Source organism: Microtus pennsylvanicus, chromosome 7 (genome assembly GCF_037038515.1).
Source record: "Microtus pennsylvanicus isolate mMicPen1 chromosome 7, mMicPen1.hap1, whole genome shotgun sequence".
Classification (NCBI taxonomy): domain Eukaryota; kingdom Metazoa; phylum Chordata; class Mammalia; order Rodentia; family Cricetidae; genus Microtus; species Microtus pennsylvanicus.
Window position 1 is genome coordinate 66,875,035 of NC_134585.1, and position 26,992 is coordinate 66,902,026.

Consider the following 26,992-nt stretch of genomic DNA (forward strand, 5'->3'; position numbering starts at 1 on the left):
TTAATTCCTGAGATTCATCTGTTGAAAATTCTCAGCTTAGATCAATACCCCATTTTTTTTTAATTGGATCATTTAATTTGCTGATGTCTGGTTTCTTGAGTTCTTTATTTGTTTTGAAAATCATCCCTCTGTCCATGTGAAGTTGGTGAAAAATCTGTGGGCTGTCACTCTGTCAACAGTATCCTTTGCCTTACTGAAGTTTTTAAGTTTCATGAGGTCTCATTTATTAATTGTTGATCTTAGTGTCTGCACTATTGGTATTCTCTTAAGGATGTTGTCTCCTGTGCCCATGGATTCAAAGCAATTACTTCCTGCTTTCTCTTCAGATTCAGTGTATCTGATTTTATGTTGAGGTCTTTGAACTACTTGGACTTGAGTTTTGTGCAGGGTGATAGAGATGGATCAATTTGTATTCTTCTACATGCCAACAGTCAGTTAGACCAGCATTATTTGTTGAAGATGGCTTCTTTTCTGTTCATTGTCTATTTCTGGCTTTGTTCCAAAAAATCAGGTGTCCATAGATGTGTGGATTTTTGTCTGATCTTTGATTAAATTTTATTGATCAATGTGTCTTTTTATGTCAGTACAATACAGTTTTTATTGCTACAGCTCTGTAGTAAAACTTGAAGTCAGGGATGATGATATCTCCAGAAATTCTTTTACTGTAGAGGATTGCATTTAGATATCCTGGAAATTTCTGGGTTTTTTTCATATGAAGTTAAATATTGTCAAGATCTCTAAAGAATTTTATTGAAATTTTGATGGGGATTGCATTGAATCTATAGACTGCTTTTGGTAGGATGGCCATTTTTACTATGTCAATCCTACTGGTGGATGATCTAAAAAAAGTTTTCATTTTCTGATATCTTCTTCAATTTTCTTCTTCAAAGATTTGAAGTTTTTATCATACATGACTTTTACTTGCTTGGTCAGGCTTTCCCTAAGACACTTTATACTTTTTGTGGTTATTATGAAGGGTGTTGTCTCCTGATTTCTTTCTCAACTCATTTGTTATTAGTATATAAGGGGGATACTGGGTTTTTTTTTCAGTTGATCTTATATCCAGCCATGTTGCTAAAGGTGTTTATCAGCTGTAGGTGCTCCCCAGTAGAATTTTTGGTGATAATTATGTATAATATCTTATCATCTGTTAATAATGACACTTTGACTTCTTCCTTTCCAATTTGTACCCCATTGATCGCCTTCAGTTGTCTTATTACACTAACTAGAACTTCAAGTACTATCTTGGATAGATATGGAGAGAGTAGACAGCCTTGTCTTGTTCCTGACGTTAGTGGAATTGCTTTCAGTTTCTCTCCTTTTAATTTGATTTGAAATCAGTATGACAGTTCCTCAGAAAATTGAGGATCTATCTACCTCGAGACTCAGCTGTCCGACTCCTAGGCATGTACCCAAAGAACAGTCCATCCTTTCACTAGGACACAACTCAACTGTGTTCATAGGAACTTGATTCATAATAGCTAAAAACTAAAAACAACTTAGATGCCTCTCATTAAAAGAATGGATAAACAAAATGTGATATATTTACATAATGGAGTATTATTCTGCTGTTAAAACCAGGACATCATGAAATTTTCAGTAAATATACAGAACTAGAAAAAACTATCCTGAGTGAGGTAACCTAGACCCAGAAAGACAAACATCATATGTACTCACTAATGAATGGGTATTGGGTGTAAAATAAAAGATAATCATATGGTCCAAGGGCCCCTAAAAGCTAAGTAACAGGAAGGCTTAAAGGGGAATCCAAGGATCTCCCTGGACAGGGGAAATAGAATAGATTTTGTGGGTGAACTGGAAGCAGGTAGGGTTTGAAACAGCAGGAATCAAGTGATGGGGAGAAAATACTGAGAGAAATTCCTGGAATCTTGAGGTATTTCAGGGGCAAGGAGGAAACCTAGTACAATGAAAACTCCATAGAATCTGCAGAGTAACTCTAGTGAAGACTCCTAGTAATGGGGGAACACAGAGCCTTAATGGGCCATCTTCTGAAACCAAGCAAGGCCTCAAGTGGAGTTATTGGGACACCAAACCAGCCACAAGATCTTCAACCTGCAGTTTGTCCTGCCTGTAGAGTGTTCTGTGGCCTGAGCCTGAAGAACCATCATCAAAGATACCAGAGAGTCTTCATCCAGCAGCTGTTGGGAACAGATGCAGAGCCCCACAGCTAAACACTAGGTGGCGCTCCAGGAGTCCTGCAGAGGAGGGGGAAGAAGGATCAGAGGAGCCCTTGGGGTCAGGGGCACCACAAGAAAAGGCCTCACAAGAATTAACTGAGCAGAAATCATGGAGGCTCCAGAAATGAGGGAGCCTGTAGGGGTTTGACCTATGTTCTCCGCATATGTTAGAACTATGTAGATTAGTGTTTTTGTGGGATTACTAACAGTGGGATCAGGGCTCTAACTCTTTTGTCTGCTTTTCTCCCTACTGGGTTGTCTGATCCAGTCTTGATATGACTGAAAGGCTTGCTCTTTTCTGAGGAGAGATGGAGTTGGGGAAGGTCTGAGGGAAAGGGGAGCTGAGGGTAAGAGACTTCAGTGAGGGGAGGAAGGCAAGAGAGGGAAACTATGGTTGGGATGTAATAAATGAGAAAAGAATAAAAAAACTTAACTCCTTTAGGTCCTTAAATATGTCAGTGTTCTCTCCAGCTAGAAAGAAATGATCATGATTGTGTTCCAAAGTTTGTATTATGACCCCATAGTGTGGATTCATTTGAAATCCGAGCAGCAAGAGACTAATGGAGAGGGAAAAATGGAAACTCAAGCTCAGTGGTCAGAGCACATTCCAAGCTAGTGTGTGGAGGAGCTCCCTAGAACAGTAAAAACCTGGAGCACTTGCTCTCTTGTGTCAGAGCCCTTGAGAGATACACGATCATTTTCCTGGGAGTGAATTTCAGATGCTTGCCTCAGTTTGAGAAAAGTTATCTGGACCTGCCTGGAATATGCACTTGGCTGTCTTGTGAGTATTGCCTAGAGTGAAGGTGAACTGACCACACGGGGAACACTTGACCAAAACTCTAGGAATTTCACACGTTCTTTCATTTTTCTCCAGTTGTTAAGTAGTGTTTACAAGAGTTCTGTCACCTCTTCCTTCTCTCTTCCTGCCTTTCTTCCATGCCTGTCTCTTTGTTACTTTTCTACACACACCAGTATCTGGATTGGCCTGGATTAGCCAAGTTTATACAATTTGTTATGCTTCTCATAATAGCATATAGCACCCTGGGTGACGTTTGCTATGGTTCATTTCACACATGCGGATCTATAAGATCTGCGTACTGACAACTTGGGCCTCCTATGCAGATGCTCTTTTTAGATTCCTGGTGGTCAACTTCTCTCTACTTTCCTGTATCTAGACTTCTGCTTGTGTAATCTTTGTCCCAAGTTGCATTTTGCATAAGAATGTCAATCTTATTGGAATTGAGTTCTAAGGATCCTGCTGTACTTCAACTACATCTTAGAAGACAGTATCTCTAAATAGCAGTGCACACAGAAATCCTGGGAATTGGGGCTTCCTCAGGGACACGACTCAGTACGTAAGAACCTTTTGTCTTTCCTTTCTGCAGTGCTTGTACCTATGGCAAGAACATTGACCTGGTCAAATTTCTTCTTGATCAGAATGCTGTGAACATTAACCACCGAGGAAGAGATGGACACACAGGTAAGGCTGTGCCAAGAATATCATGTCTACACAAACCTGTCAGTTATCAAGAACAGTGATGAGCCAAGGGGGAGCAGTATAACGAGGATGGCCAAGTCCCAGGGGCCAAGTTATTGTTATCAATTAGAATCATTTAGAATTAATGGTAAATGCCAATAACAAAAATCAGGTTGAGTGTTTTTTCAATTCCAGTGTTGGTATAAAAATCTACACACATTCTTTGTACCCTGTGTTCCCTGTATCATGACAGGTTGGTGACATCACTCTGCCTTTGGTGTGGTGCACAAGAAAAATACTGACTGAGCTCTTGATTATTTTTTTATTTTGTAAAGGCAATAATATTTGTTATTAACCACTACTGTAGAAATAGTAATAAAAAATAAAAAGCACAATCTGAGCAAATATAGTCAATATAGAAGGTTGCCTTAACTACAATTCCTCTATCGCTGAATATATCACTTGTTTTCTCAATAATAAAAATTAACAAAAATAATTTCGCATCACATATCAAGTATGGCTTTATGTTTCTGGAAACGACCCTGTTTGTAGGGATGACTCTTTTGACATTAAAGCACCTTTTTCTTCTTTCTTCTTTCCTTCCTTTTGTTCTTTCCCCTCACAGGACTACACTCTGCTTGCTACCATGGCCACATTCGCCTGGTTCAGTTCCTACTGGATAATGGCGCAGATATGAATCTAGTTGCTTGTGATCCCAGCAGGTCTAGTGGTGAAAAAGATGAGCAAACGTGTTTGATGTGGGCTTATGAAAAAGGTATGTTTTTAATCATCGCATCTCTGCAGTGACACATTGAGCTGTGCATAGATTATGCCAGTGCATCAATAATCCCTTTGCTTACATGACTGAGCCTCCCACTTCCTCTGTAGATTGTGTGCGAAGCTCTGGGGACTTGGATCAAAGAGTCCAACAGACCATTATTAGAGAAAGAAACTCTGGGTTGCAAATGAGCTATTGCATTGACAATGAAAAGAAACAGGTCTACTGAAATTCTAAGCTCCAGAGAAACAGGATTGAGAGAGGTGACCACAGGAGAGTAGTCTTACAGCTGGTTTCTGAGTTATATATACACACACACACATATGTACACATATATGTATGCACTCACACATATCTGAAAAATTGGATCCACATCAACATTTCTTCTAGGACACAGAAACCAGAAAAAATGTTGATGTGTGTGTGTGTATGTGTATACACACACATATATATACAGAGAGGGAAGGAACATTTGTCAGTTTAAACCCTACTAAGAACATCAGTGTTACAAGAAAGCAAAGGAAAAAATATACCAAACACACAGTTCTCACATTAAAAGGAATAAGAAAATTTATTCCAGAACCAAACAGAGTTGCCATGACCCAGAAACACAGATTTATTTTATACCATATTCCAATGTGGTAATAGTTTCATCAAGTTTTTTTTTTTTTTGTAGACACGGGACAAAATAAAGTCGTAACTGCAGCATTTTCCAAATGCATTGATGGGGACATCAGTCAGGCTGCTTACAGCCATGTACGGCACCTCTGGTGTAGGTTTCTGGTGTGATGTGATGCCACACCCGGCCTGTGGTCTCTGGTGTGATGTGATGCCACACCCGGCCTGTGGGGTGGCTGAAGCCAAGGGGCTGTTCACACTCATCAAAAGGGGTTACTCCGTAGTTTCAAGGATTTAGGTCATACACAGAAGTGGGTAGTAAGTATCCTAGGGCCTGTCCTGAAGCGTGGTTCATATACCCAAATTCTCAACTGGAGAAAACCTATTTCCCCTTTACAACTGTGTATCAATTGCACATACCTTCTTGGTTAGGGATGTAACCCCGTGTCGTCCTCCTCCTCTCAGGGCTGTGAACTTGTCTAGCTTGAACCCGTGCAGGTCTCGTGTGAGCTGCTGTAACCTCAGTGCATATGTGTGTCTGGAATTCCCTGCTTTCTTGTAGTCACCCATCACCTCTGGACCTTGCAATATTTCTGCTCCCTCTTCTGTATAGATGGTTAGGGTATGAGGGGAGGAGTTTGATAAAGACATTCCATTTTGGGCTGAGTGCTCAAATCTCTCACTCTCTGCACAATGGCCAGCTGTGGATGCATTTCAAGTGTTAATTTCAATCTTCCGCATCAAGAGGCTTCTCTGGTGAGTAGTAAAAGGCACTGATATATGCGCATAACCATATGTCATTAGAAGTAATGACAGTAGTAGGTTCCCCATGGGCCCATGACCTATCTAGCATCAAGTTCTTTGGTCACTAAAGCAGTGTCAGGTATGGGCTTCATCTCATGGACTGAGCCTTAAATCCAACTAAAAAGTGGCTGGTTACTATCTTAACATTTGTACTATGATTAGACCTATTTATCTTGCAGACAAGTCACTGATGCAGGTCACAGGGTTTGTAGCTTGGGGAATTGGTGATTAGCTTCCCCCTCCAGTAGAGTACCTTAAAGCACCATGGGTACTAGTCGGAAATATGAAACTTCTATTTGGGCAAAAGCTTGATGTTTCTATATTGGATGGCATAAGTAAGTATTACTTGCAGCCATAAGGCTTCACTACTGTGTTATAAAATATAACCAGTAACCTTGGCAATAAGATGTGATATTTGGGGGTTTCCATGACCCCTTTGACAAACCACTCAACAAGATGTAACTAGTTCGTGACACTAGAGGTTTTAGTTGGTGCCTTGGATGTCTATTTAGGTCATTTCCCCCTATTATTTGGTGTCTTAACTTAGATTCCTTCCATATATGTAGATATTTTAGAAAGCATTCACATAGTAGGTTTCCATATGGTTTTTCTCACGGCCTTTAGTCTCAGCTGTCCCCCCTCATATTCCCTTCTTCACCCTTCTCTTCCATCCCCCTCCCTATTTGATCTTCTTCTTCTGGTTTCTTCTTTGCATTTTTTAGATGTTTAAAGTATATATAAAAATAGGTTTCTCATTTTTAATGTGAGAATCCTCAAACATCATGCTGACAAGCAAAATTACCAAGCTGTAGGCTTTTTCAGCCTGCCAAGTTGATCTAAAAGGATTTTGTGCCTGAACTAGGGTAAAGTCCATTATCAAAAGGAGACAGGAAGTTTGAAGGATGAAAGCAGGGAACTACTGCAACCTCAGAAACAGAGAGACAGAAAAAAAACCCACAGCTCTAAAGATTGGTAGTGAAAATTATCAGGATTACTTTCAGATAGGCGAGTCAATAAACCAGTGATGAAACAGGCAACACCATAGATCCTTGCACAAGTCCCGTCCACACAGCTCAGTGAATCCTTACACCCACCCAGACCCAGATGAAAAATGTACCAGCTCTCAAACCCCAGAAATGCTACTGACCTTCTCTTCCAATCACTTCTCCAAGAAGTATACTACAGCCTCCTGTTCTGATTTATGGACTCGACTGTTATGGTATATTCTACTACATCTGGTTTCTGTTGGTCAATGATTTGATAGATCAACCCATCTCTTTACCAGGAGCTGTAGCCCATCCATTTATATCACTGCCTAGTGCCGTGTGTTATGGCACCATCACAACTCATTTAAATATTCTACCATCCTTGAAATGTGCTTAGAGCTTTTAAGAATACCATGCCATGGAACTCACTTAGAGTGTACAGTGTGCGTGCTTTGTTGAATATGAATGAACTTCTGGAAGGTATCATGACCTTGTGCTTTGCACTAAAAGGCTCTAAGTTGTTCTCTCTGTAAGCATCAGTTGGGGAATATTCCACAGCCTGAAGCTTGGAGGCCTCGCTGGGTTCCTGTTGCTCTGCGGATCATGTTTGTTCATGAACTGTTAGACAGCCTTTCTCAAGGACTGCGAGATTCAGAGGAGTGGTGTTTAGCAAGCATTTGTCTTCCAGAAGGCAGCTCTGGAATTGCTGTTGAAGCTATCTCTTCAGTGGGCTTGACTTTGTTTGTTTTCAGTTGATGGAGAGTGATAGTCGAAATCTGTCTTTATTTATTACAGTTTCCATTTGAATCTACTCCTTACAAAACAATAAATCATTGCACAGCTCCTGAGACTTTTTAATGGCAGAAACCCTGGAGTTCAGTGGGCCTGCCCACTTGTCTCTCCAGAACCGGTCCTGTCTGTCACCTCTCTCTGTCCAGCTAATGTACCAGGAACCAGCATGGATTCCCATAATTCCTATGAACGTTAGCAAATGGAATGTGAGTGCTCAGGAGACAGAGGGATGGTTTGCATATGTTCTGGGTAAAGCAAGTCAGACCAGCAAGATGGCATTGTTGCTATTCTCTGGGGCATTGTTTTCATGTGCTCTGTGAAGACTGAAATGGCCTTAGCAGTGCTGTCAGCAGGACAAGTTTCTGATTGTTTTCCAAAGAGATATGCTTTCATTTGTCCCTTGGCAAGGGACTCACCAAACTAATTATGACTTTCAAAAAGTATTCTTCTGCAAGCAAAGCAAACTTGAGGAAACAGTGAGGCCTATACAGAATTCTTTCTCACAGGACAGAAGGGTTTAGAGACAGATCCATTCTGGTTTGTCAGGTGATGACAGATGTTTCTGTCCTGCCCATTTTGGTAGCAGTTCAGTCTCAAAGGAACACACAGAGGTCTACATTAATTATAAACTGGATGGCCTATAGATCAGGCTTCTTACTAACTATTCTACCTACATTAACCCTTAATTCTTGTCTGTGTCAGCCACATGGCCTGGTACCTTTTATCAGTGAGGCATTCTCATCTTGCTTCCTCTGCGTCTGGGTGAGGACTATAGACTGAGCTTTTCTTCTTCCCAGAACTGTTCTGTTCTGGTCACCCCACCTATACTTCCTGATTAGCTACTGGTAATTCAGCATTTTATTAAACAAGTACAAGAGACAAATATTTACAGGATCCAAGACCATTGTCCCATAGCACTCCCCCAACTTCTTTTTAAAAACAAGAACTCTGAATCTAATTTACTCTGTTTAGCTTTTTTCCTGCCCATTATTCATAACAATGTGTAAGTAACACACTAAACAAAGAAAAATATCCATAATCCATTTTGGGGGGAATGGGGTGTAGGTTTTCCAGGCTACTTCCTGCTTATTGGGGGCACTGATAATATTTTGAGGACCTACAGAAAATTTGGGGTTATGGTCAAGTTTTGTCTGAAATATTCTGTGAGGCTTGATCATCTCAGTCAGCAGTCCTGAAGCTATTCAAGATTCGAAACTCAGAGGAAACTCTGACAGAGGTCCTCTGAAATGTTGGATCATCTGGGCCATCTTCTACTGGAGAGTTTTCAGGGGTCTTTCTTGATCAAACCTGATTTTTCTTAACCAAGAATGAATCTACAGCCTCTCATTTCCTGTAGAAACAAAAACAAAACCTCTTCTCCAAAGTAACATATCTTTTGACTTAAATTTTGAAGTCAAGACATTTTCAAAATTAAGCCAGCAGTATTTATAATCAAATGTCCTTTAGCAGCTATTGCTCCTTTCTCATCAGTCAAACAATTCAAAGACAATACAATAACATACAGTATCCAGAGAGTCTGTGTATTTTCCATCTCTGAAGCTAACCTGGGACAGATGGGAATATTAGTTTTTCTCCTGAACCCAGGTAACTGGGTTTGGGTTCCAATCCCTAGAACTGGAATTCCAATTCCAGCCCTGGCCTTAACTGGTAGCTAAAAAGCCTCAGACAAACAGCTTTTTTTATAAATTCGGGCCACAAAATGTGAGGTGCCAGATAATGAAGAAAGTTGCAAAATAATCCCACAGTAGTTTAGAATTATGTGTAATAAATGTTTATTTATTTAGGGGAGACTCACAGATCACAGTCCTCTGCACAAATGGGGAACAGGAACTGAATCCAGCAGCCAGAAGCAAGACAGAGAGTAAGCACATGCTTCACCTCAGGAATTATAGTATAAGAGACCACACCCAAGTATTTAAATACACTGGTATTTTAAAGGCTAGTGGCTGAAGGGGCTCCCACAGCACCAGTCTTTATTTATTAAACTACATTGGAAATGCCACTATATTTCCCCTTTTTGCCAAAAAAAAAAAAACAGGAAGGCTATAGCTAAATAAGAAAACTAAATAAATACAATGACTATATACAATATAAACAGACAATAAATATGTCGACAATGTCTAGTCCATCTACATTTGACAAATTCAGAGAAAAATGGTGTGGGAAGTCCTGCTGTATGTGTTACTTTTATTGGTTAATGAATAAAGAAGAAGAGTATTTCACCTTTCCCAAGACCACTCGTGATATAATGACGCTAAGCTATTTTACTGGATGCAAAGTAAATTTTAGTGAGCTGTCACTGCAATATTCTGATACAGTAACTCCAGGGGTGTTTTAAGGTTTTAGAAAAGTCATTTGTTCTTTTGGAATATGTTCTGAAGAGTTGAACCTTTTGTGGTTTTGTGGGACCATATAGGATGGATGTTATCTATAGCGATGAAACTTTTATCCCATGGAGACCAAGATCAAATCCCTAGTGAGCTCAGTTCTGCACGGAAATCTGCTGTTGAGAATTAACCATGTTTGGCTAGACTGAACTAAGCTCCAATTTTACAGTATTTAGAGTGCTCCTCCTTCCCAGGACTTCCTCCTCCTCTTTCTACAATTCTGTCTGGAAGTGAAGTGATAGCAGTCCCTCGTGGATTTGCTCTGCCCTTTCCCTGGGGTACAAAGGACTTGTATGAATCAATTTAAATTGTCCAGAAGAAATAGCCAGCAGCCTGCTTATGTTCAAATCCTCTGCCCTAAGCACCAGTATGGAAAAGCCATTGAAAAGATCTGCACATAATCCTACATCCATTGCATTAAAGATGAAACTGCCAAACGAAAAGATCTCAGCCAATTAGAATTGAACCCGTAGTTCAATGGCTTGTCTGACAGTTAAATTTGAAAAGGCTGCCTTTGACAAAGAAAAGTACTCTTTTATGTCAGGCTGTTTGGGTCAGAAAATAACCCAAAGTAGAAACAGAACTAAAACCTTCTGATTGCTTTGGAGCTGACACCAGTTAAAGTAATTTACAGAGGCACCTTCCCCAATATTTAATTACCCACAATGCAATATTTATATATGGCAGAGGTGCCATAATTCACAGTGACAAGAAGCAGGGGTTGGAGAATTAGTAGTAAGTGAGCAAAACAATAAAAATAGGGGTTCCTGTCCTGAGATACATGCTTTGTTTATTCCTTCTGACAGGTGGGGTATGGTGTGAATTATTTATAGTAAATGTGGTATCATGTACTCTCTAACGGTAATGAAATCTCATAGTCATGAGTTCCCACAGATTCTAGCCCATAAAAAGTAGCTGAGGGATCGAGGTTAGGGACGAACAGAAGCAAGAAATGCTGGATGCATGAGTCACTCTGCAAAGTTTCCCCTATGCATAGTGAATCCTCAGGTCTTGTCTGGCATCCTAGCCTCATCAATGCCCCCTTTTAATGTGTTGTTTTGTTACCTGTATACTCTTTCTCTGCTTCCATTCACCCTAAAACAATTCATCTCTAATACATTTCCAGCTTCCATATAACAAGTTTTGGGAGCTGTTAGTCTGTGTCTTCCAAAACAAGTTAAATTCAGCAGCTGACTCCTAACAGAAGTTCAGGGCAAACTTGTTGAAGAAGCCATTAGACATAGCAATCTGTTCCATGCACCATCACTGGGGTCTCGTGAGAGATGTTTTCAGGAATCCTATCACTATTCTATTGCCTTTGTAGCTGTGTCTACCAGTAGGAGAGCTCACTTAACTGCAGAGTTCCTGTCAGCGTTAGCTTTAATTTTCAACTTGACACAGTCTGGAGTCTTCTGAGAGGGAAGTCTCTGGAGGAATTGCCTATATTAGATAGACCTGTGGGCATGCCAGAGGGCAGCCCTCAGTGATGGATTGTGGCCTAGAAGTGCAAGCCAAGCAAACTTCTCCACACATTGCTTTTTGGTAGAGTGTTTCATCAGAGCAGCAGAAAGAACACTAGAATAGAAATGGGCTCCAGGCATGGAATGTGGCTGCAATGGACCATGCTGTTTTGCGGAAGGACTGTGGGAGTGTCCACGACTCAGGAAAGACATTGAATGTTCGAAGCTCAATGAGATTCTGCCATGAGGGCTTGAAAGCTAAGAATGTAGAGAATGCAAACAACAGAAGCCTTGTTTGTGCCGTTTCATAGCACAGTCAGAGCAGAAGTCAGGATGTAGCGGGCTTCTGTTGTGGGAATTCAATCAGTTTAGCCAATGAGATTTGATTGACTTGCCATGGGCGTGGTTTTCTCTGAGTAGTGACCTGATAAACCAGGGAAGGAGCGCATGCCTGTTCTCTTGGTGTGATCAGAGCTGGAGCAAGTAGAGGAGAGGCAACTTGCAGTTGGTGCTCTTGACCCTAGGCACAATGGCAGGAGAAGGCAGCTGGATCAGCGGCAGCATCTGCTTTGTTCTGGGTCTGTGCGTTTGTCTTTTCATTGCACCCCTTAATAAACTGGCTAATAGGCGTTTGTGGGTTCTTGTTTCACACTTTGCTGGCTTGCTCTCTGCCTTGATTCCAGGTTCATGCTTAGCTGACTTCCTTATTCAGCCCAGAATTATTGCATTAATAATGATGCCACTCACAGAATTAGGTCCTTCTGCACCAGCTGACAATCAAGACAATCCCCCGCAGATGTGCCCATAGACCAATCTGAGCTAGGCGATTCCTCAAGGATAACTCTACGCTGTGCCAATGACAAAGCTACGACAGTCCTCATATTCAAGTAAACAGTTGGACCGGCCATTCTTACTCTGGCCAGAATCCTTTTCTCTTTTTGCTTAATCAACTCAACTTGGCGTTCAAGTTCAGCTTGTAACTGATCCCATAGCCTTCCCTAACCCCCACCCCAGGCTGCAGCAGGACATTGCAGAGAGACCCACTCACAGCATCTTCTGCTTTTCTTCCTCAAGTTTGCCTAAATAAAATAAAAATAATGTGTATGGTGTAAACAAGAGATGTATTTTCCTTTACTGATAAATAGCATTGCTATAAAAGGAAGGAAGATCTGCATTTCAGCAGTGTAGCTCTCATCCCTATACTGCGTTCCATCCCAGAGATGCATTGGCAGCTAGTCTGCAATGGTGCTGAGCCAGGAACTGAGGTGAAGCAGTGAGCAATACAGAAAGCATCTTCATGTGCTGAGGAAGGCCATAGTTCGAGCATGAAGAGACTGGCCACACCCCCTCATCTGCCATGTGATGGCAAGGGCAAGGGAAGGATTCCTCCCCAGTGCCCCTGCCACCTAAAATGGGTGAGGAAGTTCCTTCCTCCCCCTTACCAGCTACAACACTTGAGAAATTAGGCCCTGTACCTCCTCTGGGTATCACAGTAGAACTGGCCCTATTGATGGGGTGAGGGTGTACCAGTCCCAAGATTGTGAGTGTGGAGGATCTGGCCACAGATAGTTCTTAAAAAATATACTCAGGAATGAAATGGAAGCAGCATTCACTCAACTCCTAGTTGAGTAAGCAAGGATGGTAAGATGCTATAATAATGCTCTAATATAAGGAGAGATCCTATGAGAAGAAAAAATTTTCTTCCTCAAGAGCCATGAAGTCTCAGCTGTGTCCATGACCATGATGTGTTACCGGGCTGTTGTCCTAACAACCCTGGAGACAGATGTAGAGCCTCACACACCTAGAAAGTAAAATAACTATGCAATAGGGTGACAGTTAAGAAGATTACCGTCCCCCCGACCCAGCACTAAAGCTCTGAAAGTGCCGCCCGTTGCTATAATGGAGCTACCGACACAGCCACCTACCCTCTGTTTTAGAGCGCAGATGCGAAAGTCTTAGCTATAGGAAAATGTTTGATTTGGTTAGTGGAAGATTGGTTATGTCTGAACATGTCTTAATGTGACTTTAGTGTCTCTCTGTCCACTGTCAAGGGTTCGGGTTGGTGAGTGGATTGGCGATGTTCACAGGGGATGTTTCTCCTTCACTCCTTTTGACCAGGGTTGCAGAGAACTCCCTGGCGTTCATGGTTCCTTCCTCGACTTGCTCTAGGTTTGTCAGAGCTCTCCTAGCAAAAGAACATTTCCTACTCTCATGCCTCCAAGGCTGTCAGCAGGAAAAAGGTGAGGCAGGGATGTTCTGCAGAGCGCAGGGGCCTCTTGGCACCTTCCCAGCAGCCTCTGGCTTATCACCAGCCAGAACTCAGCCACTCATTAGGCTCTTGATGGAAAGTATTACAAAGAAAATGCCAACAAATCGTGCCACCATGCTGGCAGGAAATTGAAACTGCTCAGAACAAATGGAGCCCAGAGAGCTTTTACAATGAGAGGGACATGAAGGGTGGGATCTGCTGCTCTCACAGGCAGTTAGGGTTCAGGATGCTGCATCCTCCTCCACAGGGGAAGCACCTAGGTCCTCTGCCCATCAGCAGAGTCAGTTCACAGAGGTGCGTGAGGGACGGGGAAGGGCATGTGTGAGCTAGGTTCTGTTGTGCCTGCCTGCATACATGCTGGGGTGTGGGTGTACATACATGCTGGGGTGTCAGGGGGGGAGTGAGTATCTCCTAGGAGAAGCAAAAATAATGAAAAATATTCTGATTTTGTTTTGTTTTGTTTTATTCAGTAGTGTTTGGTTTCACCCAAGGTCTAGTGGATATTTAGTATATCTGGCTTTTGATTACCCAATCAGTGTTGGGTTTGGGTATAAGTGCCTGCTCATGAAGTGGGCCTTATGTCAAATAAGTTATTGGTTTGCTATTCACACAAGTTTTGTGCCAGAATTACTCTAGCATATTTTAAAGGCAGGGTAGATTGTGGGTCAAAGGCTCTGTGGATGGATTGGTGTCCATATTTCTTTTCAGCAGATGGCATAGTACCACACCAAAGAGACTGTAGTGTAGTGATAAGGACTCAATGTAGGCACCAACTCGGCTTCTCCACGCTCAGTGAACTGTGTAAGTGTTGCCCTCAGCAATGGGACTCTGCTATCGGTTTGGTGAGCACAACTTTTCATCTTAGCAATTGCCCATGTTGTTTGTGGATTTCCTGGGGACTCTTTTGGCCAACAACTTAATTGAATATAACTTAGTCCCACCACTGATAGTCTCCCTTGGCTACAAGAGATGACCAGTTCAGACTCTGTATCCCCTATTACTGGGCCTCTCTTGGATCACCTTCATAGATTTCAGAAGGTTCCATTGCTATAGGCTTACACACCACCCTTAAAATGCCCTCAATCCCAGCCATCATTCCCCACAATCACTTCCTTCACTATATCTCCTCCTATAGGATTCACCCCTCCTGCCCTCACCTACCACAAGTCTGCCCATAAAATCTATTCTATTTCCCCCTTCTGAGGAAATTCCTATTTACACCCTTGACCCACTATTTGCCTAACATCTATAGATATACAAAATGTAGCTTGGCTATCATTTATTTCATGGTTAATATCCACTAATAAGTGAATACATACCATAATTATCTTTCTGGATCTCAGTTACCTCACTCAAGATGATTGTTTCTAGTTCCATCCATTTGCTTGTAAATTTTATGATGTCTTTTTTCGTTGAGTAATACTACAATGTGCAAATGTACCATGTTTTCTTTATCCATTCTTTGGTTAAGGGACATATAGATTGTTTTTGGTTTCTAGCTATGATGAATAAAGCCACAATGAACATCAAGCAACTGTCCTTGTAGTAGGCTTGAAGGACCTTTTGGGTCTATGGCCAATAGTGACATATCTGGGTCTTAAGGAAGATTGAGTCCTGTCATTCTGAAGAACCACTTTACTGATTTCCATAGTGGCTGTACAAGTTTGCACTTACTCCAGCAATGAATTACTCCACATGCTCAGTGGCATGATCTTTCATTTATTTTAATGATCTTAGTCATTCTAACAAGTGAAAGATGGAATCTCAAAGTAGTTTTGATTTAAATTTCCCTGATGGCTAAGGATGTTGAACATCTCTTTAAGTGTCTCTCAGCCATTTGAGTTTTCTCTATTGAGAAGTATCTGTTTAGAACTGTATCCTGTTTTTAATTGTTTTTATATCTATAATCTATTGATTTCAGCCCTTTGATTATTTCTTGCTGTCTACTCCTCTCGAGTGTGATTACTTCGTGTTGTACCTGAGCTTTCATATGTATTGTTAAGTTGCTAGTATGAGATCTCTAATTCTAAATTTCTTAGTCTGTGAAATTTTCTCTCAAAGTATGCTGCTTTCACTGTGTGCCATAAGTTTGGGCATGTGGTGTATTCATCTCCCTTGAATTCTAGAAAGACTTTATATCTCTTTCTTTATTTCTATCTTAACCCATTTTTTCATCCAATGTGGATTTGTTTAGTTTCCATGAGTTTGTAGACTTCTCTTGTTTCTGTTGTTGTTGTTGATATTTAGTTTAATCCATGGTGGTTTAACGAGATATGGGAAGTTATTTCAGCTTTATTGTATCTGTTGAGACTTGCTTTTTGACTGAGTATATAGTCAGTCTTGGAAAAAATTCCATGAAGTGCCGACTTAAAGGTATATACTTTTGTATTTGGGTGAAATGTTCTTTAAATATCTGTTAGGTCATTTTGGTTTATAATGTCTATTAATTTCAGTATTTCTCTGTTTAGTTTTTGTCTGAATGATCTGTCTATTAATGTGAGTGGAATTGAACTCTCCTATTAGCGGTGTATGTGGGTCAATATGTGATTTAAACTGTAGTAGTGTTTATTTTCCAAACTTGAGTGCCCTTGTATTTGAGACATAGATGTTAAGAGTTGAAATGTTGACCCAACCATCTCCCACTGCCTCTACAAGAGCAACCATGGGAGCCATATACCCAACCTACACTTGAAGGAAGAGGTGAGGGTCTGAGCTCCTGACTGTACAGTCCTGATCTCTGGGCATCTGTGCTCGCTTCATTTTCTGTGTGACACATTCTGATGACCCAAGGGCCCTTACCCCTCTTGTCTCTCTTCATCTGCCCAGAGGCACCATGCTCATCTGCCTCTGCCCTGCTTCACATGGGCTTCCTTTAGTCGTGAACAGGGCATGGTCTTGTCATGTCTGCTCCCAACTCAGAAATTGTACGTTATATGCTACCCCTTCCCATCGGGCTCTCGCTAGAAATGTGCCTCTTGGCTAACATCATTCGGGCTCTGAGGTTTTGCTGATCCCTGTCACACATGTCCAAGAAAAAAGTAATAATAACTAGGGCTGGCCCTCATTGTTTCAACACAGCCTGTATCTGTGGTTTGGGAAAATGGAAAACTCCCAACTCACAAACAGATATCTAAAGATGGTAAAAATAAAATACCCTAGTTGCTAACTTCTAGAGAGCTAATAGATTTGCTTAGAACTTTTATTATTTCTATACATTATTGTTTGTTTTCTTGGAGGAGTCTGGATCTAGAATGTTCATTTCAGAAAAATGCCCCAGTGTCAGTAAGTGTGTTGACTTCTCCATCCTGTATTGTTGGGCAGACCATACTATTCACTGGGCTTTTTTTTTTTAACAGGAAAACATAATAAGTGAGCTCTACTGTGGGCTCCCTACATGTAAATTCGTGTGGCAAAGCCAATACTAACTGCCAGGCATCTATGATAGGAAAGTATTTCTTCGTTGCAGATTCTGAAGTTGGCCATTTGTATGGCAGGTTCGATTGCATTTTGCAAGGCTCTGGTCAAGGTCGTTAAGGTCGACTTCCTCTTTTACAGATTAGCTTCAGGAGATTCTTTTCATAGTGAAAGCATACAATAGTGCCAAGGTTCAATTCTATTGAAAATCAATGGTATTCTCTGAAAAGCATTTAACATTTTTTATCTTCTGCAAGAATAAATGTTGGCTCGTTTAATAAGTCCAGAACGCTAGTGGTGGTGGCTTATATCCGAGATGTGTCTCTCAACCTAGTGACATTCCAGGATTGGTGATAAGGGTGATAGAGAAGCTTCCCAACCCCTCACACCTTAGAGCCCTGGGCATGAAGCTGGCAGCTGAGAGAGTAACAGTTTCCTGTGATTTAAGGTATAGGCATGGTAAGGTAATGGCATTACCTCTGTGCTCCCTGTGACTATTGTCACAAAGCCACAGTTGGGTGGAAGATGGATAGGAAGATCCCAGTATAAGCAGCCATTCCCAATGACAGACTCACTGTAGAAGAGGAATACAGGCATCTATGGGCAGCTTGCTGTCTCCACCACAGAAATCCATGCCATTATCTTAGTGCTGGGTTACTGGCATGGCCAACCAAATGCCATGCCCAGTCTCAGCGTGTGCCACTTTATCTCAGTTATCTTATGTGTGTTTCATACATTTAATCATGTTCTAACCACGTATTCTTGCACCATTTCATGTATGGTTAAGTTTTCATCTATCTCACAATTTCTGTAGCTATTTTATTTGTTCAACTACCTTGCAGTCCTCTTACAAATAGGAGCAGAGTCCTGTGTGCATTGTATTGCCTCTGCCCACTGTAAACTATCAGGTGACAATCAGTACATTATTTTCAATGAATAAAGTATTAAATCCACATTGTTTTATATTACTTGATGAAGAGTAACCTATGTTACAAATATTCTCCAGTTTTGTTTTGTTTAGGGAGGTGCTTCTGCTGAATAAGCCAAGATGAAATTAAAGTTCATTCTTTTTCTTTCCATGAAGGACATGATGCCATTGTCACACTCCTGAAGCACTACAAAAGGCCTCAGGATGAGCTGCCGTGTAACGAATATTCTCAACCTGGAGGAGGTACTCCTCTTTGCTCTTGTGTTTTCATTGCTGTGCAATATTGAATGCAATGGCAAGTGTGCATTGTGTTACTGTTCATGAGAGTTGAGGAAGGAGGATGTAGCCAAGCCAGGAGACTCATCTCTGGAAAGTTTGTATTTGGGTGAGGATACACAAAGAATAGTCAACATCATCAACCTGTAGTTCCTTCAAGCTTAGCCTTTCTTGGACTGAATGAACACGGAGTTTGTACAAGACTAGGAAGCCCAGGAAAGCAGAGAACAGTCATTTTCAATAACTTAATAAGACAAGAAAAGATACAAAGTACATCTGCTGGGGTCTTCTAAAACATAGTTAGAATCTTGTGCAGATCTAGACAAGCATGCTCAGTACACCTTCCTACCCTAAAGGAGATTTGAGCCTTGAGCTGTTTCCTTCACCTTCATTGACTGCTTCAGTTTTATCATGCTGAATGTTAGATAGAAAGAAATGATCGCTGCCTTTACCTCTGCTGTATAATTTGATTCTAGATGGCTCCTATGTGTCTGTTCCATCCCCCTTGGGGAAGATTAAAAGCATGACAAAAGGTATTTATCAATGGGAGGGTTGCTGTTTTGTTGCTGGGAGGGATTATTTTCTAACTATGACAACCACGTGTTGGGTTTGGTTGTGAGCCACGAGTACGTCACCAGTCTAAGCAATACCGCCTGTAGTCCATTCTTCTCATAATTAGACTTGACTTTACACTCTTCAGTCCACAGTTACAACAACAGCAGGACATTCACGAGTATTAAAGAAAAAAAAGGAAAGTTCAGACAAACATAGTATGATTTATATATTTACATGTTTAACAAAATATTAATTACAATTACAAATATTGTTAGAAGAACTAGAAATAAATTTGCTTTAGAAAAGATTCAAATTAATAAATTGTTATTTTTTTCAAACCTCTAAAATAATAGACACTCAGATACTTCTTGAAATGCATGCAGAATGTTGAAATTAACAGCACTAAACCAGGAAGGTGTAAAACACAATTTCCTGACATTTTAATATTTAACCATTTGGAATTTGTGGTTTTAAAAGTCCTTTTTGGTGGGGGGTATTTTCTCAGATTGATTCCTATGCATATTACCTGCCATTTAATGGGTATCCCCTAAAGGTCCAGTTTGTCAATAGATATTTGACTTCCGAATTGATGGAGGTTGAAGGGATTGCCTGGTTTTCTCAGGCTATGAAGCAAATCATACTGGAGAGTGGCTTGCGTCCTCCAGCTATGTTAACTGATGATCAGATGAGCAATAAGCTCAGCCTTGATCACTGAGACTGAGCATCTGAGCCGGAAGAACGTGGTTCTGGTAACGCAGGCCCTGGGAGCGCATGCGCTTAGGTCTTAGCCTCTCCAAGCGATAGATTACAGTTGGGAGGAAGGGGTTGTGGAGAAGCCCCTGGCGCCGAGCAAGCCTGTTGTGTATTCACATCCACGTGTGCACAGCCCCCACGTAAAAAAAGGCAATTATGTTTGCAGAGAAAGCCGACGTTCTCCTCCTGAGGGCTGGATTGCCCTCCTGGTTCCATCTCCAGCTCTCTGAAATTGAGTTCCATGAGATTATCGGCTCAGGTAAGAAACCAGCGCTCAGCGACGGTGTAGCAATCTCTAACTCGCCTTGACAAGCAAACATTTACCAACTTCTCTTAAACAATTTTAGGTTCTTTCGGGAAAGTCTATAAAGGGCGATGCAGGAATAAAATAGTGGCGATAAAACGGTAAGTGGGCAGAGGAAAGAGATCTGCTTCGTGGGCTGGGAAGAGCAGGGGCAGCCGCCCCAAACTGCTATTGACGACAAGGTGTCTCCACTCTCATCCTAGATACCGAGCCAACACCTACTGCTCCAAGTCAGATGTGGATATGTTTTGCCGAGAGGTGTCTATCCTCTGTCAGCTCGACCACCCTTGCGTGGTTCAGTTTGTGGGAGCCTGCCTGGATGACCCCAGCCAGTTCGCTATTGTCACGCAGTACATATCAGGAGGGTCCCTGTTCTCCCTCCTTCATGAACAGAAGAGGTACTGGCTCTGGTCCTTACTCACCTTGATCTCAGCACCTTTGCCCCATCCCCAGGGCATCTGACATCTCTCAGTGCTAACGTGTGCGGCATTTTAACACAGCTGATTATTTATGAGTAATTCTTATATTTCAAGAAGTAAAATAAAGTGATTTTTCACAGAAACCCAAAGGTGACAGATTCAAGGACTTTAAGTTGCTAACGGAAACTTATAAATAGACTAACCTTGACATGACAACAAACTGGGTGTTTGGAAGCTCAGAATAAAACAATCATCTAGGCTCATAGTGCTGATCAGAGAAAGTTTTTAAAAAAGAGAGATTCTGTGCACGTCTAACCTGAGTTCGTGTTCAAGATCTCTATAGATAGTAACTAGGAAATGATTTCCCTCGGTGGCTCCAGAACATTCCATTTGTGTGTTGTTCTCATGAATTTTTGTGTGACCCAAATAAATTAGAAACTCAGGTATTCTATTTTTAAATGAATATCAGGATTGACATCTAGTGAAGCAGTTCTGAACTGTGGAAAGCCATTTGTCAGGCTGAGTTTGTAGCTCCGTCTTCAATGAATCAAAAATTAGATAGAGCTGCAGAGAATAATCCTCATTCTGCTTTGTTTTGCAAGACATGCTGAGTGCTGGCTTCAACCAGCTCATCTCTATCCCGTTTACTTTCTCCTCTAGGATTCTGGACTTGCAGTCTAAGTTAATCATTGCTGTAGACGTCGCCAAGGGCATGGAGTATCTGCACAGCTTGACGCAGCCGATCATACACCGCGACCTGAACAGGTACTTGGCTTTCCCAATGATGAACCTATGACTTGATAGCTAATGAGAAGCCCAACATGACCTGCCAAAGACATGGTTTAGCTTTATCTTAGATCAAGATACTTTATACTCAAAAAGGGAATAAGCCACTGTCATTGTCTCACAGACATCTGAAACTGTGTGACTGCTGTCTCAGGGACCGTCTGAATCTATGGAATGTCCAGAAATAATGGTGCCGTGTGTTAAGATATGGGATGTGGTAATGTCTCCATCAAGGATAACTGTGGCTCACAGAAGTCAGTAAGTGCTGGCCTTACTGACAGAGTACTCTAGGCTGCCAACCAGACAGAAACCCAGCACCTGTGGTTATCTACAGTGCTTGGGATTTGATAAGGATAATTACAAATAAGTTGCAAATAAGATTTACCTGCGTGATGCATTACAATGGCTACCACATTTTATAATTTTATCGTTTGGTTTATTACAAAACACTTATTGTAAAACAATGAAGCATGCTATGCTGTCAGAGGCCGCATGCGTCTTGTATCTTCTGCATCTCTTAGTTGTGTCGTGGGCCACGTGTATGGTCTAACCAATACCACCGAGAGCTGTGCATGGGCACACACTGTGACAAATATCCTAAACACATTGACAGCCACCTCCTGCTGCTAGGCAAGCATGTGATTGGAATTCTCAAGCTAGTGGTGGGGTCAGTGAGTAACCTCAGTACTACGAAGGGTGTCTTAGACAAAGCAGGGGATGAGAGGGTCTCACTGACAAGCCCCTTTGTGCTGCCGTTTGTTTTCCTGGGGGAGGCTAGTAAATCCAGCCAAACCACAGCAGGATACTTACCTACTTTTCATGCAAAAGGCTTTCATGTTGAATAGAGCCTGAGACAAATATAGAATCAATGTTCTTCACAGAACTGGGACCCCTAAGAGGTTTCAATGCTTTCCTTAAACAGTGAAAACTTTCTCTAAGTAAGGTCTTGGTATAAGCCAAGGCTACTATACAAAATAGAGCAGTTTTGTTTGAGGACTGAATGTTGGGGTGAAAAACTCCCTTCACCTACCAGTTTCTCACTGCGGAGGCATCAGATCCACAGTCACATTGGTGGAACCCCCAGTCTGCTGTGCAGACAAGTAGACAGTCACTGGTCTATTCCATACCAACAAATCCCACTTCTTGACTGTGAACACGAGTCATATGAATCCTGGATATCATTTAAAACTTTTAAATATTAAGAAATTACTTTATTTAATCACTTGATCAACAACGCCATGGGCATGGGCTGTGCTTACAGCGGGTTACATTTGGCGTATCTCCATGTGTAAAATGAAACTTACACACATCCTACACTCCAACTTCCCAGGAGACTTCGCATCACAACAGAGACAAAAAATGATTATCCATATATATTTTAAGCAAGGCAGATATATTTAGTTGCAAGTTCTATAAAATACAAGTAGTGAAGTTTTCTATAAAATTCAAGAAAGAATGTTAATCAGCTCAGAGGCATTTCGAGATAGCTCCGTGGATGAAGTGACACACCGCTCTTTCCCTAGGGATGAATAGATTTAAAAGAGCATCCCAAGGGTAGCGAGAGACTTATCAGATAGAGGTCAAAAGGTTAAACATATGTATAGGACCCTAAAATAAATAAAGTCATGCATGTGTGTGAGGTCCAAGGCTGAACACTGGGAAAGACGTAGAGAAAAGTGGACCTGGAAGAAACAAATCAGCGCATGCTGGACAAGGAAGACTGGTTTGGCGCTCTTCTGTGTGTGAGGAAGAGCCCCAAGGTTGTTTCTGCTGCCATCACAAACCCAGGGGTTTGCTGTGAAAAGCCCAACTTGTGTCTGGTGGATTCTCCACGAGGATTCAGACAAGAACAGGATGAGACAGTTACTGCAGCTGTCGAGGCCAGAAGCTCATTAGCAAGAGAGCAGCAGTGGTGGGAAATGAGGAGCGGAAAGAGAGACTTGAAAAGCAGGAAAGAGAAAACGGTCCAGGCAGAGTTGGGAGAGTCTAATATTGTCTGGAAATAGTGTGAGAGTTTACTTATCGTTTCTCAGTTTTAAACTAGCAGTCATGGCTTCCTTGTTCGTTGTTAGTTCTTCTTCTTTGCCTTTCCAAGAAACTTTTGCCAATAAACATTTTTATTCTTTGAGCTTTAGTAACAATATTTAGGGGAAAGATTCCAGTGTCAAATGACACTTAATTAACTGGGGACGTTGAGCAGGGAGGATCTCACATCCTGTTCCTATCATCTGTTCCTGTCACCTTGCGAGAAAGCAGAGCAAAAGTAATGATTGCCGATTTTCTCCAGCAACAACCTTCATTCCCAAAGTTTATTCTTGTTAGTAAGTGTAAGCAGTTACCATCAGGTACCTAGCAGGACCAAAGATACAAGCATTGGATAGATATGAAAAGGAAACGTTTATTATATAAGAGAAACCAACTTATTTTACTTAATCATCTAACCATAGAGCTTAAATTTTCCAAAACTCTTCAAGTTTTATGAAACAGTAATAGAAACTTAACTACTGCATCTATTTTTGCAAACTGTTTTCTACCCATTTTACAATAAAACTTTCATTTCTTTCGTGTGTGTGTGTGTGTGTGTATGACATTGTACCTGACTCAAAGTCACATGCTTCATACACCATAGGGGACTTACTACAATCTGTTTGTATATACAATAAGTCTTACACGAAGGAAGCAACCGAAGTCTCCACATTGGGTAGAAGATGACTGGGTACCAAAATGATCTGTAAGCAGCTTTCAAGAGAATTTAAGCAAGTCAAGATCACAAAGCTTGCTGAGGATGCAAAGCTGGAAAAACAGGTCTGGATCTTTCCTAAGAATCCACCCTTTGCGTTTCCTCAGTGCTCAGAATGTCTCCCTAGAACAGGCAGAGGGGCTCAGATGCCAGTTTGCCTTTGGATTGGTGTGAGTGTTGATAGCTTATGGTTTTATCTCCTCAACTGCTTGAGACATCACAGAGTTTCAGGGTCAGAGATCCTGCTCTCTCCCCAACCTACTGGGATCACAGCCTTGTATTTATACGTGGATGTTGCTCAATCAATGTATATTTAGAGAAATTCTTGGGGTATTTATAAGGAAGCCACTGTAGTTAAACAAAAGAGTTTTTTTTTAAATGGAGAGGCTTAATATATATAGTTATACTGACTTCTGGATGGGGTCTCAAAGAGTCACTCAATGGCTTTTATAACTGTAAAGGAAGGTAGGTGGAGGAGACGGCTGACCAGCTGACAGAAAGGGGACACTTGTATAGTGGGGATGGAGGTTGTTTCTTAGCAAAAGAAAAAAGAAAACAAGGTCTCTCTGGGTCATTTTATTATACACTTAACATTAATTTTAGTCTTCAATATATACTAAGGAGAAGGTTCACATGATGAGCAAAACAGTTATTTTTTCCAGTAAACATGGGGTAAGTCTATTTAACACTGGCAGTGCACAGGAGGGCTCTGCTAAGAGGCAGCCATGCTCTCATGGCGTCTGTAGTACTATTTATCCCATTGTATGGGCCATCACCTGAGGGACAGGCCAATCTGGAGCTGCCTGCTCAACACAGCCTTCACACTACATTGTAATGGAGTAGAGAGTCATGGCAGAGGACAGAGAGAGAATGCTTGGTAGTGATGGTATTTGTTGGGATTAACATTAGTTATCTAATGGTACCACCTAAAATTAGCTGAGGAGAATCCAGCGAGGATGGTCTACATCCTCTGGTCTGTGGGTGGATCTCTGGGGATTGTTCTTAGCAAACCGATAGGGAAGATGCAGTCCCCTGCGAGCGATCCGTAGCATTTAGATATTTCTAAACTACTCACAGCTTTATTCACGAATGCTCTCATTGCTTAAGGATCAACTTAAACCTTAACACGATTTACATATCCATTCCCTGAAGTAAGTGCTTAAGGTCACAATGTCAGCTAAGGGCTTTAAAACATTTGGAAAAGAATATTTCTAAAATGTTAGAAAACAGTGACATCATTGCAAATAGATGTCCATTAAATGGGTGGTCTTCTCTCCAGATAAGTCTACTGCAGCATTTTACAGCACCATAGCAACGGAATAGTGACACCTGGCTTCACCGTGGCCATACGAATGTACTTTATGAGTATATACTATAGATAGATGATAGATGGATAGATAGATGATAGATAGATAGATAGATAGATAGATAGATAGATAGATAGATGATAGGTAGGTAGACAGACAGATAGATAGAAAGACAGACAGATAGACCTATGTATACATTTTGTATATTATTAAGCACTATACAGATATGCGTCTTGTTCTTATTACCTCGTTTATTCCCCTATATAGGAAAGAAGGGGATTATAGAAGAACTCCATTAGGTTCTATATTGTGATGCATGCCTGTAATCACAGGTCCTAGGAGGTAGCTGTAGGATTATATTAGAGGTCTGTGCTGTACAGTTTGAGGCCAACTTTCATTACCTATTGAGACCCTGTCTCAAGTGAAACAGAATGAAAAAAACAAAAACTTTGTATCATGTTTAACAAATATTTGCTTTCATAAAGTAAAACTAAGTAGTCTTTAGTGTAAATCTGAGGACTCTGCTGGTATTTTGAGAACCATCTTATTCCAGTAAATATGATGGAAAATAATTACAGATAATTTAAAAGCAGAAAACTTTTTTGGTGATGAGTGACAGGTACTTTAAAAAGACAAGTCTGGTAAGGGCTAAATGGATTTTAATTTTGAAGATGACATTTAAATAAATTAGCAAAGATTTTAGGAAATAACAAAGAAAAAACAGAGAAATTTTAATAGTTGTTTTTAACTTGACATGTGCATTTGCCTTTCAATTGAATACAAAATGTAAAACTGCAATTAAAAAACACAACAGTCAAATAAAGTGATTTATTATTTTCCTAATTATCCATCAAGCATGGTTCCTGTTTGCAGAGATGGAGTCTGTGTGCCTACCCAATGCAGTATGTGGTGAACAAAAAGTTCTTATCACTTGTTGGTCAATGCTGTCTTGAGAACTTTAATGGCTACATACAGACCAAAGACATGATTCAGCTGCAAAATCTCTGAAGTCCACAGAAGCTGTGGACATCAGGAAGCTGCTGACAGCTCTGGGTTTGTGGTTGTCTAGTTTAAATCTGTCTTCACAAGATTTTGAAACATTTTTTTAATCCTTTCCACTTTTGAACTGCATAAATAATGTTTTTTGAATGTTTGAAATTACCTGGGGCTTATGCTATGCTGTGTGTGAGAATAATGGGCTCGAGGAGTTTTCTAGCAGAGTCCAGAACTTAAAGGAATATATCCCAAATGTATGAGTATCATATGGAGTCCCAGACTTTAAGATAGCCTTGGAGATTTCAACCATAGAATGGGCTGATTCTAAATGCCTCAGGATGAGCTTGAGACTGGGCAGGTTTGAGGAAGACCAATGGTTCATCCATGATCACACAAACATTGCAATATGGGACTTTGGAAATTATTGTGCTAAATAAAATATAGTTATTTGTTCATCCTATCAAGGAGTAATGAAGAAGTCAGATGTGTGTAAGTCCTTGCTCTGTGCAGAGAATAGGTGCTAAGACTCGTCAGTTTCTAAAGAAGGTTCAAAGCCTACACGGTGGATGCTGAGGTATAGTCCCTGATTTCTGAATGACAGCAGTGTTCAAGGAATGTGTATTCTTCACAAGCAGCCAAAACAGAGGAAGCGCTTCCATATCAGACATAATTCATGGATATGTTCAAGGTCACAGACCAAAGAAGAATGCAGAATCTGATGATG

The 26,992-nt window shown here is 41.0% G+C and overlaps 1 protein-coding gene across 2 annotated transcripts in view; it reads left to right on the forward strand.

Moving 5' to 3' along the window:
* Tnni3k (TNNI3 interacting kinase) overlaps nucleotides 1–26,992 on the forward strand; it is a 219,051-nt gene that overhangs the window by 71,101 nt on the left and 120,958 nt on the right. Inside the window, exons 10-17 of one of the 2 annotated variants that reach the window (XM_075981029.1) lie at nucleotides 3,584–3,678; nucleotides 4,301–4,450; nucleotides 18,289–18,375; nucleotides 18,885–18,941; nucleotides 19,883–19,975; nucleotides 20,064–20,121; nucleotides 20,224–20,418; nucleotides 21,100–21,204. In XM_075981029.1, the coding sequence (XP_075837144.1) occupies nucleotides 3,584–3,678; nucleotides 4,301–4,450; nucleotides 18,289–18,375; nucleotides 18,885–18,941; nucleotides 19,883–19,975; nucleotides 20,064–20,121; nucleotides 20,224–20,418; nucleotides 21,100–21,204 (840 nt within the window). The remainder of the gene's footprint in view (nucleotides 1–3,583; nucleotides 3,679–4,300; nucleotides 4,451–18,288; nucleotides 18,376–18,884; nucleotides 18,942–19,882; nucleotides 19,976–20,063; nucleotides 20,122–20,223; nucleotides 20,419–21,099; nucleotides 21,205–26,992) is intronic. The other variant, XM_075981030.1, reaches the window with a different exon arrangement.